The sequence below is a fragment of the Gallus gallus genome, chromosome 2, assembly GCF_016699485.2.
Source record: "Gallus gallus isolate bGalGal1 chromosome 2, bGalGal1.mat.broiler.GRCg7b, whole genome shotgun sequence".
NCBI classification, from domain to species: domain Eukaryota; kingdom Metazoa; phylum Chordata; class Aves; order Galliformes; family Phasianidae; genus Gallus; species Gallus gallus.
In genome coordinates, this window is record NC_052533.1 from 30957088 (window position 1) to 30971439 (window position 14352).

General features: G+C 52.0%; 3 protein-coding genes and 1 long non-coding RNA gene across 5 annotated transcripts; all 4 read left to right on the forward strand.

The window, feature by feature from the left end:
- Positions 1-112: 112 nt before the first annotated feature.
- Positions 113-2406, forward strand: LOC124417705 (nucleoporin NUP42-like; the record flags this gene model as incomplete). Its single annotated transcript, XM_046937914.1, has 5 exons — positions 113-442; positions 843-937; positions 1265-1341; positions 1533-1619; positions 2113-2406. Coding segments are annotated over exons 1-5 (879 nt in total), but the record flags the coding sequence as incomplete, so codon positions are not given.
- Positions 2407-2738: 332 nt separating this feature from the next.
- On the forward strand, positions 2739-5006 carry LOC121110116 (nucleoporin NUP42-like; the record flags this gene model as incomplete). The annotated part of the gene is made up of 5 exons (XM_046937916.1): positions 2739-3041; positions 3442-3536; positions 3864-3940; positions 4133-4219; positions 4713-5006. Coding segments are annotated over exons 1-5 (834 nt in total), but the record flags the coding sequence as incomplete, so codon positions are not given.
- Positions 5007-5228: 222 nt separating this feature from the next.
- On the forward strand, positions 5229-10163 carry LOC124418290 (nucleoporin NUP42-like; the record flags this gene model as incomplete). The annotated part of the gene is made up of 5 exons (XM_046937482.1): positions 5229-5557; positions 8814-8908; positions 9236-9312; positions 9516-9602; positions 10095-10163. Coding segments are annotated over exons 1-5 (654 nt in total), but the record flags the coding sequence as incomplete, so codon positions are not given.
- A 1739-nt stretch (positions 10164-11902) lies between these two features.
- LOC121113130 lies at positions 11903-12909 on the forward strand. Of its 2 annotated transcripts, none has more exons than XR_005858022.2 (3): positions 11903-11935; positions 12131-12217; positions 12715-12909. It is a non-coding gene; the product is annotated as an uncharacterized LOC121113130 (long non-coding RNA). The 2 variants fall into 2 exon arrangements; XR_005858021.2 differs by having other exon boundaries at positions 12718-12909.
- Positions 12910-14352: the final 1443 nt, after the last annotated feature.

Here is a 14352-nt window from a genome sequence, read left to right on the forward strand (position 1 = left end):
AGACAAACACAAACCTTACCCAGCCAGCCATGCTCCAGCACACGGCAGCAGGTGGAGGAGGAGGAGGAGGAATGGGTGCTTCTACCCAGACAAACACAAACCTTATCCAGCCAGCCATGTTCCAGCACACGGCAGCAGGTGGAGGAGGCGCTGGAGGAGGAATGGGTGCTTCTACCCAGACAAACACAAACATTATCCAGCCAGCCGTTTTCCAGCACACAGCAGGAGGTGGAGGAGGATCGGGCGCTCCCGCAGCCGTTACGCAGCCTCCTGTGATTGCAAACAGCACATCGGGTGGCAGCGGTGATGGAGGAGGACTCTCTGGTGCCTCCGGTTTTGGACCAGCGGGCAACAACGGTGCGGTCCTCTCGCAGAACGCATTCTCTGCGTTAAGCAGTGCACAGCCTGCTGATGGCCAGAGAGATGGACAGCAGAGCCTTCTGTAAGTGATGCCCCTGTCCCCTGGAAAGCGCTTGCAATGGGCTGCTGAAGTGCTTACAGGCGTCCTGTGCTTAATGGCGAGGACGCGATCCGGAGGGTGGAAGCTGGGCCGTGTGGGGAGACCCATAGGAAGCCCTGGGGTTTGGTTTGTCTTCAAGACCTGATGTGATGTTGTTGCGGTTCAAGGATAAGGTGAAATGCTTAGTGGGACATCTGTGTGTCCAGCACAGTGACTGTCGTGTCTTTGACAGATAACGGAATAGTTCAGTTGTTGCCCCTGCGCAGCGCCCTATGGAATGAATTGGAATGGCTTTGTCTACTTGAGTTGGACTTTGCCTTTGGCAAAGTTTCTGCTTCTGACCGTGTGATTTCTTCTTTTGTTGTTCTGTTCTGTTTTCTAGTGACCGTATAGCAAAAGACATGGCAACGTGGGAATCTTCTGGACAGTGGATGTTTTCGTGTTACTCTCCTGAGAAAGGCAAGCCTAATGTTCCAGGTAGGTAACCTGGTTGTTAGCGTTGCTGAGTGCTGCTACTGCTTAGAATGCATTTCTATACTTGTCCACACTGCTTTGCCTCGATGGGACCGTTTGCAAGGTGATGCCCTGCCTTGTGATGCAGCAGGTAGGGGCACTGGGTGATGATGTTCCTTTGGTGTGTTGGCACCTTGGAAGTTCATCCGGGAGTCCTTTTTGTGTCTCCAAGTCGAAGCGGGTTCTCCCAGGTGGTGTAGCGAGGGCAGTTTCTTGTATAGCTCTAGAGGGCAATTTTGTCTTCTGGTTGTATTTCCTTTGGAGCATGTTTGATTGGTTGCCTCCCTGCAGGCTTTGGAGAGTTCTCGGCTGAGGAGGTGCGTCTGGAGTATTATAACTGCAGTGCAAACAACAACACTGGCTACTACGTAAGTATTTGAAACAACTGACCTTCTGTTGATCAAGTGGGGCAAAACCTGACGTGTCCAGCCTGGAATTGTCTTTCAGCTGGTCAGATCACTCTAGTTGCTCGTTTTTCAAAACCAACACAAAACAGAGCAAGACAAAAGCAAAACCAAACACCCTTAGTGAGAGCATGTTTGTGTTTTCCCATGCCTAGATCAACTCTGTCAATCAGTTAGTGCAGCAGTGGAGAAAGAGGCTGCAGGAGCTGAAGGCTTTAAATGGCTCGGGAAAAGCAGCGATGGTAAGTGTTGAGGAAAGGTAAAGCATTTGTGTTCCTGATGTTGCTTTTCCATAAGCCTGGAGTGAAGGTTTTCCTTAGGATTCACATTTAGACAGTGCTCATTAAGCTGCCTTGCTGTCACCAACATTGGTTTCAGTTGTAAAGGCTGTTAATGTAACCACGTCTAAGACGTGATAGCACAGCAGAACAGTTGAGGCCAACACTGAGTGATCAGGGAGATGGCGTAAGTCGATTGAGGTGGCGTCTGCATGAAGTGCATTGAAGTTGCAGTAGCGTGATTGGACCTCTTGCTCAGTTTGGTTGTGAAGGTGAGGAGGTGGGGTTCAGAGTTCAGCACAGCCGATGGTTGTGCAAGAGACAGAGAGCAGGCTGAGAAGGGGATGAGAGCTGCATGAGGTTTTGGTCACTCCAATTCCTTTTTGCCCATCAGTCGTCAGATTGATGGTGCTAGGGTGTTTGACAGAGAATAGCCTGAGAGCATTTTGTGTTCCAGCAGAATGGCGGTGGAGGAGGAGGAGGAATGGGTGCTGCTACCCAGAGAAACACAAACCTTATCAGGCCAGCCATGTTCCAACACACGGCAGGAGGAGGAGCAGGAGCAGGAGGAGGAGGAACAGGAGGAGGAATGGGTGCTTCTAGCCAGACAAACACCAACCTTATCCAGCCAGCCATGTTCCAGCACACGGCAGCAGGTGGAGGAGGAGCTGGAGGAGGAATGGGTACCACTACCCAGAGAAACAAAAACCTTATCAGGCCAGCCATGTTCCAGCACACGGCAGGAGGTGGAGGAGGAGGAGGAATGGGTGCTTCTACCCAGACAAACACAAACCTTACCCAGCCAGCCATGCTCCAGCACACGGCAGGAGCTGGAGGAGGAGGAGGAATGGGTGCTTCTACCCAGACAAACACAAACCTTACCCAGCCAGCCATGCTCCAGCACACGGCAGGAGCTGGAGGAGGAGGAGGAATGGGTGCTTCTACCCAGACAAACACAAACCTTACCCAGCCAGCCATGCTCCAGCACACGGCAGGAGCTGGAGGAGGAGGAGGAATGGGTGCTTCTACCCAGACAAACACAAACCTTATCCAGCCAGCCATGTTCCAGCACACGGCAGCAGGTGGAGGAGGCGCTGGAGGAGGAATGGGTGCTTCTACCCAGACAAACACAAACCTTATCCAGCCAGCCGTTTTCCAGCACACAGCAGGAGGTGGAGGAGGATCGGGCGCTCCCGCAGCCGTTACGCAGCCTCCTGTGATTGCAAACAGCACATCGGGTGGCAGCGGTGATGGAGGAGGACTCTCTGGTGCCTCCGGTTTTGGACCAGCGGGCAACAACGGTGCGGTCCTCTCGCAGAACGCATTCTCTGCGTTAAGCAGTGCACAGCCTGCTGATGGCCAGAGAGATGGACAGCAGAGCCTTCTGTAAGTGATGCCCCTGTCCCCTGGAAAGCGCTTGCAATGGGCTGCTGAAGTGCTTACAGGCGTCCTGTGCTTAATGGCGAGGACGCGATCCGGAGGGTGGAAGCTGGGCCGTGTGGGGAGACCCATAGGAAGCCCTGGGGTTTGGTTTGTCTTCAAGACCTGATGTGATGTTGTTGCGGTTCAAGGATAAGGTGAAATGCTTAGTGGGACATCTGTGTGTCCAGCACAGTGACTGTCGTGTCTTTGACAGATAACGGAATAGTTCAGTTGTTGCCCCTGCGCAGCGCCCTATGGAATGAATTGGAATGGCTTTGTCTACTTGAGTTGGACTTTGCCTTTGGCAAAGTTTCTGCTTCTGACCGTGTGATTTCTTCTTTTGTTGTTCTGTTCTGTTTTCTAGTGACCGTATAGCAAAAGACATGGCAACGTGGGAATCTTCTGGACAGTGGATGTTTTCGTGTTACTCTCCTGAGAAAGGCAAGCCTAATGTTCCAGGTAGGTAACCTGGTTGTTAGCGTTGCTGAGTGCTGCTACTGCTTAGAATGCATTTCTATACTTGTCCACACTGCTTTGCCTCGATGGGACCGTTTGCAAGGTGATGCCCTGCCTTGTGATGCAGCAGGTAGGGGCACTGGGTGATGATGTTCCTTTGGTGTGTTGGCACCTTGGAAGTTCATCCGGGAGTCCTTTTTGTGTCTCCAAGTTGAAGCGGGTTCTCCCAGGTGGTGTAGCGAGGGCAGTTTCTTGTATAGCTCTAGAGGGCAATTTTGTCTTCTGGTTGTATTTCCTTTGGAGCATGTTTGATTGGTTGCCTCCCTGCAGGCTTTGGAGAGTTCTCGGCTGAGGAGGTGCGTCTGGAGTATTATAACTGCAGTGCAAACAACAACACTGGCTACTACGTAAGTATTTGAAACAACTGACCTTCTGTTGATCAAGTGGGGCAAAAACCTGACGTGTCCAGCCTGGAATTGTCTTTCAGCTGGTCAGATCACTCTAGTTGCTCGTTTTTCAAAACCAACACAAAACAGAGCAAGACAAAAGCAAAACCAAACACCCTTAGTGAGAGCATGTTTGTGTTTTCCCATGCCTAGATCAACTCTGTCAATCAGTTAGTGCAGCAGTGGAGAAAGAGGCTGCAGGAGCTGAAGGCTTTAAATGGCTCGGGAAAAGCAGCGATGGTAAGTGTTGAGGAAAGGTAAAGCATTTGTGTTCCTGATGTTGCTTTTCCATAAGCCTGGAGTGAAGGTTTTCCTTAGGATTCACATTGAGACAGTGCTCATTAAGCTGCCTTGCTGTCACCAACATTGGTTTCAGTTGTAAAGGCTGTTAATGTAACCACGTCTAAGACGTGATAGCACAGCAGAACAGTTGAGGCCAACACTGAGTGATCAGGGAGATGGCGTAAGTCGATTGAGGTGGCGTCTGCATGAAGTGCATTGAAGTTGCAGTAGCGTGATTGGACCTCTTGCTCAGTTTGGTTGTGAAGGTGAGGAGGTGGGGTTCAGAGTTCAGCACAGCCGATGGTTGTGCAAGAGACAGAGAGCAGGCTGAGAAGGGGATGAGAGCTGCATGAGGTTTTGGTCACTCCAATTCCTTTTTGCCCATCAGTCGTCAGATTGATGGTGCTAGGGTGTTTGACAGAGAATAGCCTGAGAGCATTTTGTGTTCCAGCAGAATGGCGGTGGAGGAGGAGGAGGAATGGGTGCTGCTACCCAGAGAAACACAAACCTTATCAGGCCAGCCATGTTCCAACACACGGCAGGAGGAGGAGCAGGAGCAGGAGGAGGAGGAACAGGAGGAGGAATGGGTGCTTCTAGCCAGACAAACACCAACCTTATCCAGCCAGCCATGTTCCAGCACACGGCAGCAGGTGGAGGAGGAGCTGGAGGAGGAATGGGTACCACTACCCAGAGAAACAAAAACCTTATCAGGCCAGCCATGTTCCAGCACACGGCAGGAGGTGGAGGAGGAGGAGGAATGGGTGCTTCTACCCAGACAAACACCAACCTTACCCAGCCAGCCATGCTCCAGCACACGGCAGGAGCTGGAGGAGGAGGAGGAATGGGTGCTTCTACCCAGACAAACACAAACCTTACCCAGCCAGCCATGCTCCAGCACACGGCAGGAGGTGGAGGAGGAGGAGGAATGGGTGCTTCTACCCAGACAAACACAAACCTTACCCAGCCAGCCATGTTCCAGCACACGGCAGCAGGTGGAGGAGGCGCTGGAGGAGGAATGGGTGCTTCTACCCAGACAAACACAAACATTATCCAGCCAGCCGTTTTCCAGCACACAGCAGGAGGTGGAGGAGGATCGGGCGCTCCCGCAGCCGTTACGCAGCCTCCTGTGATTGCAAACAGCACATCGGGTGGCAGCGGTGATGGAGGAGGACTCTCTGGTGCCTCCGGTTTTGGACCAGCGGGCAACAACGGTGCGGTCCTCTCGCAGAACGCATTCTCTGCGTTAAGCAGTGCACAGCCTGCTGATGGCCAGAGAGATGGACAGCAGAGCCTTCTGTAAGTGATGCCCCTGTCCCCTGGAAAGCGCTTGCAATGGGCTGCTGAAGTGCTTACAGGCGTCCTATGCTTAATGGAGAGGATGCGATCCGGAGGGTGGAAGCTGGGCCGTGTGGGGAGACCCATAGGAAGCCCTGGGGTTTGGTTTGTCTTCAAGACCTGATGTGATGTTGTTGCGGTTCAAGGATAAGGTGAAATGCTTAGTGGGACATCTGTGTGTCCAGCACAGTGACTGTCGTGTCTTTGACAGATAACGGAATAGTTCAGTTGTTGCCCCTGCGCAGCGCCCTATGGAATGAATTGGAATGGCTTTGTCTACTTGAGTTGGACTTTGCCTTTGGCAAAGTTTCTGCTTCTGACCGTGTGATTTCTTCTTTTGTTGTTCTGTTCTGTTTTCTAGTGACCGTATAGCAAAAGACATGGCAACGTGGGAATCTTCTGGACAGTGGATGTTTTCGTGTTACTCTCCTGAGAAAGGCAAGCCTAATGTTCCAGGTAGGTAACCTGGTTGTTAGCGTTGCTGAGTGCTGCTACTGCTTAGAATGCATTTCTATACTTGTCCACACTGCTTTGCCTCGATGGGACCGTTTGCAAGGTGATGCCTTGCCTTGTGATGCAGCAGGTAGGGGCACTGGGTGATGGTGTTCCTTTGGTGTGTTGGCACCTTGGAAGTTCATCCGGGAGTCCTTTTTGTGTCTCCAAGTCGAAGCGGGTTCTCCCAGGTGGTGTAGCGAGGGCAGTTTCTTGTATAGCTCTAGAGGGCAATTTGTCTTCTGGTTGTATTTCCTTTGGAGCATGTTTGATTGGTTGCCTCCCTGCAGGCTTTGGAGAGTTCTCGGCTGAGGAGGTGCGTCTGGAGTATTATAACTGCAGTGCAAACAACAACACTGGCTACTACGTAAGTATTTGAAACAACTGACCTTCTGTTGATCAAGTGGGGCAAAACCTGACGTGTCCAGCCTGGAATTGTCTTTCAGCTGGTCAGATCACTCTAGTTGCTCGTTTTTCAAAACCAACACAAAACAGAGCAAGACAAAAGCAAAACCAAACACCCTTAGTGAGAGCATGTTTGTGTTTTCCCATGCCTAGATCAACTCTGTCAATCAGTTAGTGCAGCAGTGGAGAAAGAGGCTGCAGGAGCTGAAGGCTTTAAATGGCTCGGGAAAAGCAGCGATGGTAAGTGTTGAGGAAAGGTAAAGCATTTGTGTTCCTGATGTTGCTTTTCCATAAGCCTGGAGTGAAGGTTTTCCTTAGGATTCACATTTAGACAGTGCTCATTAAGCTGCCTTGCTGTCACCAACATTGGTTTCAGTTGTAAAGGCTGTTAATGTAACCACGTCTAAGACGTGATAGCACAGCAGAACAGTTGAGGCCAACACTGAGTGATCAGGGAGATGGCGTAAGTCGATTGAGGTGGCGTCTGCATGAAGTGCATTGAAGTTGCAGTAGCGTGATTGGACCTCTTGCTCAGTTTGGTTGTGAAGGTGAGGAGGTGGGGTTCAGAGTTCAGCACAGCCGATGGTTGTGCAAGAGACAGAGAGCAGGCTGAGAAGGGGATGAGAGCTGCATGAGGTTTTGGTCACTCCAATTCCTTTTTGCCCATCAGTCGTCAGATTGATGGTGCTAGGGTGTTTGACAGAGAATAGCCTGAGAGCATTTTGTGTTCCAGCAGAATGGCGGTGGAGGAGGAGGAGGAATGGGTGCTGCTACCCAGAGAAACACCAACCTTATCAGGCCAGCCATGTTCCAACACACGGCAGGAGGAGGAGCAGGAGCAGGAGGAGGAGGAACAGGAGGAGGAATGGGTGCTTCTAGCCAGACAAACACCAACCTTATCCAGCCGGCCATGTTCCAGCACACGGCAGCAGGTGGAGGAGGAGCTGGAGGAGGAATGGGTACCACTACCCAGAGAAACAAAAACCTTATCAGGCCAGCCATGTTCCAGCACACGGCAGGAGGTGGAGGAGGAGGAGGAATGGGTGCTTCTACCCAGACAAACACAAACCTTACCCAGCCAGCCATGCTCCAGCACACGGCAGGAGCTGGAGGAGGAGGAGGAATGGGTGCTTCTACCCAGACAAACACAAACCTTACCCAGCCAGCCATGCTCCAGCACACGGCAGGAGCTGGAGGAGGAGGAGGAATGGGTGCTTCTACCCAGACAAACACAAACCTTATCCAGCCAGCCATGTTCCAGCACACGGCAGCAGGTGGAGGAGGAGCTGGAGGAGGAATGGGTACCACTACCCAGAGAAACAAAAACCTTATCAGGCCAGCCATGTTCCAGCACACGGCAGGAGGTGGAGGAGGAGGAGGAATGGGTGCTTCTACCCAGACAAACACAAACCTTACCCAGCCAGCCATGCTCCAGCACACGGCAGGAGCTGGAGGAGGAGGAGGAATGGGTGCTTCTACCCAGACAAACACCAACCTTACCCAGCCAGCCATGCTCCAGCACACGGCAGGAGCTGGAGGAGGAGGAGGAATGGGTGCTTCTACCCAGACAAACACAAACCTTATCCAGCCAGCCATGTTCCAGCACACGGCAGCAGGTGGAGGAGGCGCTGGAGGAGGAATGGGTACCACTACCCAGACAAACACAAACATTATCCAGCCAGCCGTTTTCCAGCACACGGCAGGAGGTGGAGGAGGATCGGGCGCTCCCGCAGCCGTTACGCAGCCTCCTGTGATTGCAAACAGCACATCGGGTGGCAGCGGTGATGGAGGAGGACTCTCTGGTGCCTCCGGTTTTGGACCAGCGGGCAACAACGGTGCGGTCCTCTCGCAGAACGCATTCTCTGCGTTAAGCAGTGCACAGCCTGCTGATGGCCAGAGAGATGGACAGCAGAGCCTTCTGTAAGTGATGCCCCTGTCCCCTGGAAAGCGCTTGCAATGGGCTGCTGAAGTGCTTACAGGCGTCCTATGCTTAATGGAGAGGACGCGATCCGGAGGGTGGAAGCTGGGCCGTGTGGGGAGACCCATAGGAAGCCCTGGGGTTTGGTTTCTCTTCAAGACCTGATGTGATGTCCTTGCGGTTCGATGATAGGGTGAAATGCTTAGTGGGACATCTGTGTGTCCAGCACAGTGACTGTCGTGTCTTTGACAGATAACGGAATAGTTCAGTTGTTGCCCCTGCGCAGCGCCCTATGGAATGAATTGGAATGGCTTTGTCTACTTGAGTTGGACTTTGCTTTTGGCAAAGTTTCTGCTTCTGACCGTGTGATTTCTTCTTTTGTTGTTCTGTTCTGTTTTCTAGTGACGTTATAGCGGAAGACATGGCAACGTGGGAATCTTCTGGACAGTGGATGTTTTCGTGTTACTCTCCTGAGACAGGCAAGCCTAATGTTCCAGGTAGGTAACCTGGTTGTTAGCGTTGCTGAGTGCTGCTACTGCTTAGAATGCATTTCTATACTTGTCCACACTGCTTTGCCTCGATGGGACCGTTTGCAAGGTGATGCCCTGCCTTGTGATGCAGCAGGTAGGGGCACTGGGTGATGATGTTCCTTTGGTGTGTTGGCACCTTGGAAGTTCATCCGGGAGTCCTTTTTGTGTCTCCAAGTCGAAGCGGGTTCTCCCAGGTGGTGTAGCGAGGGCAGTTTCTTGTATAGCTCTAGAGGGCAATTTTGTCTTCTGGTTGTATTTCCTTTGGAGCATGTTTGATTGGTTGCCTCCCTGCAGGCTTTGGAGAGTTCTCGGCTGAGGAGGTGCGTCTGGAGTATTATAACTGCAGTGCAAACAACAACACTGGCTACTACGTAAGTATTTGAAACAACTGACGTAAGTATTTGACCACAACTGATCAAGTGGGGCAAAACCTGACGTGTCCAGCCTGGAATTGTCTTTCAGCTGGTCAGATCACTCTAGTTGCTCGTTTTTCAAAAACAACACAAAACAGAGCAAGACAAAAGCAAAACCAAACACCCTTAGTGAGAGCATGTTTGTGTTTTCCCATGCCTAGATCAACTCTGTCAATCAGTTAGTGCAGCAGTGGAGAAAGAGGCTGCAGGAGCTGAAGGCTTTAAATGGCTCGGGAAAAGCAGCGATGGTAAGTGTTGAGGAAAGGTAAAGCATTTGTGTTCCTGATGTTGCTTTTCCATAAGCCTGGAGTGAAGGTTTTCCTTAGGATTCACATTTAGACAGTGCTCATTAAGCTGCCTTGCTGTCACCAACATTGGTTTCAGTTGTAAAGGCTGTTAATGTAACCACGTCTAGACGTGATAGCACAGCAGAACAGTTGAGGCCAACACTGAGTGATCAGGGAGATGGCGTAAGTCGATTGAGGTGGCGTCTGCATGAAGTGCATTGAAGTTGCAGTAGCGTGATTGGACCTCTTGCTCAGTTTGGTTGTGAAGGTGAGGAGGTGGGGTTCAGAGTTCAGCACAGCCGATGGTTGTGCAAGAGACAGAGAGCAGGCTGAGAAGGGGATGAGAGCTGCATGAGGTTTTGGTCACTCCAATTCCTTTTTGCCCATCAGTCGTCAGATTGATGGTGCTAGGGTGTTTGACAGAGAATAGCCTGAGAGCATTTTGTGTTCCAGCAGAATGGCGGTGGAGGAGGAGGAGGAATGGGTGCTGCTACCCAGAGAAACACCAAACCTTATCAGGCCAGCCATGTTCCAACACACGGCAGGAGGAGGAGCAGGAGCAGGAGGAGGAGGAACAGGAGGAGGAATGGGTGCTTCTAGCCAGACAAACACCAACCTTATCCAGCCAGCCATGTTCCAGCACACGGCAGCAGGTGGAGGAGGAGCTGGAGGAGGAATGGGTACCACTACCCAGAGAAACAAAAACCTTATCAGGCCAGCCATGTTCCAGCACACGGCAGGAGGTGGAGGAGGAGGAGGAATGGGTGCTTCTACCCAGACAAACACCAACCGTACCCAGCCAGCCATGCTCCAGCACACGGCAGGAGCTGGAGGAGGAGGAGGAATGGGTGCTTCTACCCAGACAAACACAAACCTTACCCAGCCAGCCATGCTCCAGCCACACGGCAGGGAGCTGGAGGAGGAGGAGGGAATGGGTGCTTCTACCCAGACAAACACAAACCTTACCCAGCCAGCCATGCTCCAGCACACGGCAGGAGCTGGAGGAGGAGGAGGAATGGGTGCTTCTACCCAGACAAACACAAACCTTATCCAGCCAGCCATGTTCCAGCACACGGCAGCAGGTGGAGGAGGCGCTGGAGGAGGAATGGGTACCACTACCCAGACAAACACAAACATTATCCAGCCAGCCGTTTTCCAGCACACGGCAGGAGGTGGAGGAGGATCGGGCGCTCCCGCAGCCGTTACGCAGCCTCCTGTGATTGCAAACAGCACATCGGGTGGCAGCGGTGATGGAGGAGGACTCTCTGGTGCCTCCGGTTTTGGACCAGCGGGCAACAACGGTGCGGTCCTCTCACAGAACGCATTCTCTGCGTTAAGCAGTGCACAGCCTGCTGATGGCCAGAGAGATGGACAGCAGAGCCTTCTGTAAGTGATGCCCCTGTCCCCTGGAAAGCGCTTGCAATGGGCTGCTGAAGTGCTTACAGGCGTCCTGTGCTTAATGGAGAGGATGCGATCCGGAGGGTGGAAGCTGGGCCGTGTGGGGAGACCCATAGGAAGCCCTGGGGTTTGGTTTGTCTTCAAGACCTGATGTGATGTTGTTGCGGTTCGATGATAGGGTGAAATGCTTAGTGGGACATCTGTGTGTCCAGCACAGTGACTGTCGTGGCTTTGACAGATAACGGAATAGTTCAGTTGTTGCCCCTGCGCAGCGCCCTATGGAATGAATTGGAATGGCTTTTGTCTACTTGAGTTGGACTTTGGCCTTTGGCAAAGTTTCTGCTTCTGACCGTGTGTTTTCTTCTTTTGTTGTTCTGTTCTGTTTTCTAGTGACCGTATAGCAAAAGACATGGCAACGTGGGAATCTTCTGCGACAGTGGATGTTTTCGTGTTACTCTCCTGAGAAAGGCAAGCCTAATGTTCCAGGTAGGTAACCTGGTTGTTAGCGTTGCTGAGTGCTGCTACTGCTTTAGAATGCATTGCTATACTTGTCCACACTGCTTTGCCTCGATGGGACCGTTTGCAAGGTGATTGCCCTGCCTTGTGATGCAGCAGGTTAGGGGACAGTGGGTGATGGTGTTCCTTTGGTGTGTTGGCACCTTGGAAGTTCATCCGGGAGTCCTTTTTGTGTCTCCAAGTCCAAGTGGGTTCTCCAGGTGGTGTAGCGAGGGCAGTTTCTTTGTATAGCTCTAGAGGGCAATTTTGTCTTCTGGTTGTATTTCCTTTGGAGCATGTTTGATTGGTTGCCATCCCTGCAGGCTTTGGAGAGTTCTCGGCCTGAGGAGGTGCGTCTGGAGTATTATAACTGCAGTGCAAACAACAACACTGGCTACTACGTAAGTATTTGAAACAACTGACCTTCTGTTGATCAAGTGGGGCAAAACCTGACGTGTCCAGCCTGGAATTGTCTTTCAGCTGGTCAGAATCACTCTAGTTGCTCGTTTTTCAAAAGCCAACACAAAACAGAGCAAGACAAAAGCAAAACCAAACACCCTTAGTGAGAGCATGTTTGTGTTTTCCCCCATGCCTAGATCAACTCTGTCAATCAGTTAGTGCAGCAGTGGAGAAAGAGGCTGCAGGAGCTGAAGGCTTTAAATGGCTCGGGAAAAGCAGCGATGGTAAGTGTTGAGGAAAGGTAAAGCATTTGTGTTCCTGATGTTGCTTTTCCATAAGCCTGGAGTGAAGGTTTTCCTTAGGATTCACATTTAGACAGTGCTCATTAAGCTGCCTTGCTGTCACCAACATTGGTTTCAGTTGTAAAGGCTGTTAATGTAACCACGTCTAAGACGTGATAGCACAGCAGAAACAGTTGAGGCCAACACTGAGTGATCAGGGAGATGGCGTAAGTCGATTGAGGTGGCGTGCTCGCATGAAGTGCATTGAAGTTGCAGTAGCGTGATTGGACCTCTTGCTCAGTTTGGTTGTGAAGGTGAGGAGGTGGGGTTCAGAGTTCAGCACAGCCGATGGTTTGTGCAAGAGACAGAGAGCAGGCTGAGAAGGGGATGAGAGCTGCATGAGGTTTTGGTCACTCCAATTCCTTTTTGCCCATCAGTCGTCGGATTGATGGTGCTAGGGTGTTTGACAGAGAATAGCCTGAGAGCATTTTGTGTTCCAGCAGAATGGCGGTGGAGGAGGAGGAGGAATGGGTGCTGCCACCCAGGAAACACAAACCTTATCAGGCCAGCCATGTTCCAACACACGGCAGGAGGAGGAGCAGGAGCAGGAGGAGGAGGAACAGGAGGAGGAATGGGTGCTTCTAGCCAGACAAACACCAACCTTATCCAGCCAGCCATGTTCCAGCACACGGCAGCAGGTGAGGAGGAGCTGGAGGAGGAACTGGGTACCACTACCCAGAGAAACAAAAACCTTATCAGGCAGCCCATGTTCCAGCACACGGCAGGAGGTGGAGGAGGAGGAGGAATGGGTGCTTCTACCAGACAAACACAAACCTTACCCAGCCAGCCATGCTCCCCGCACACCGGCAGGAGCTGGAGGAGGAGGAGGAATGGGTGCTTCTACCAGCCCAAACACAAACCTTACCCAGCCAGCCATGCTCCAGCACACGGCAGGAGGTGGAGGAGGAGGAGGAATGGGTGCTTCTACCCAGACAAACACAAACCTTACCCAGCCAGCCCATGCTCCAGCACACCGGCAGGAGCTGGAGGAGGAGGAGGAGGAATGGGTGCTTCTACCCAGACAAACACAAACCTTACCCAGCCAGCCATGCTCCAGCACACGGCAGGAGCTGGAGGAGGAGGAGGAATGGGTGCTTCTACCCAGACAAAACACAAACCTTATCCAGCCAGCCGTTTTCCAGCACACAGCAGGAGGTGGAGGAGGATCGGGCACTCCCGCAGCCGTTACGCAGCCTCCTGTGATGCAAACAGCACATCGGGTGGCAGCGGTGATGGAGGAGGACTCTCTGGTGCCTCCGGTTTTTGGACCAGCGGGCAACAACGGTGCGGTCCTATCGCAGAACGCATTCTCTGCGTTAAGCAGTGCACAGCCTGCTGATGGCCAGAGAGCATGGACAGCAGAGCCTTCTGTAAGTGGATGCCCCCTGTCCCTGGAAAGCGCTTGCAAGTGGCTGCTGAAGTGCTTACGGCGTCCTATGCTTAATGGAGAGGATGCGATCCGGAGGGTGGAAGCTGGCCGTGTGGGGAGACCCATAGGAAGCCTGGGGTTTGGTTTCTCTTCAAGACCTGATGTGATGTTGTTGCGGTTCGATGATAGGGTGGAAATGCTTAGTGGGACATCTGTGTGTCAGGCACAGTGACTGTCGTGGCTTTGACAGATAACGGAATAGTTCAGTTGTTGCCCCTGCGCAGCGCCCTATGGAATGAATTGGAATGGCTTTGTCTACTTGAGTTGGACTTTGCCTTTGGCAAAGTTTCTGCTTCTGACCGTGTGATTTCTTCTTTTGTTGTTCTGTTCTGTTTCTAGTGACCGTATAGCAAAAGACATGGCAACGTGGGAATCTTCTGGACAGGTGGATGTTTTCGTGTTACTCTCCTGAGAAAGGCAAGCCTAATGTTCCAGGTAGGTAACCTGGTTGTTAGCGTTGCTGTAGTGCTGCTACTGCTCTTAGGAATGCCATTTCTAATACTTGTCCACACTGCTTTGCCTCGATGGGACCGTTTGCAAGGTGATGCCTTGCCTTGTGATGCAGCAGGTAGGGGCAGTGGGTGATGATGTTCCTTTGGTGTGTTGGCACCTGGAAGTTCATCCGGGAGTCCTTTTGTGTCTCAATCGA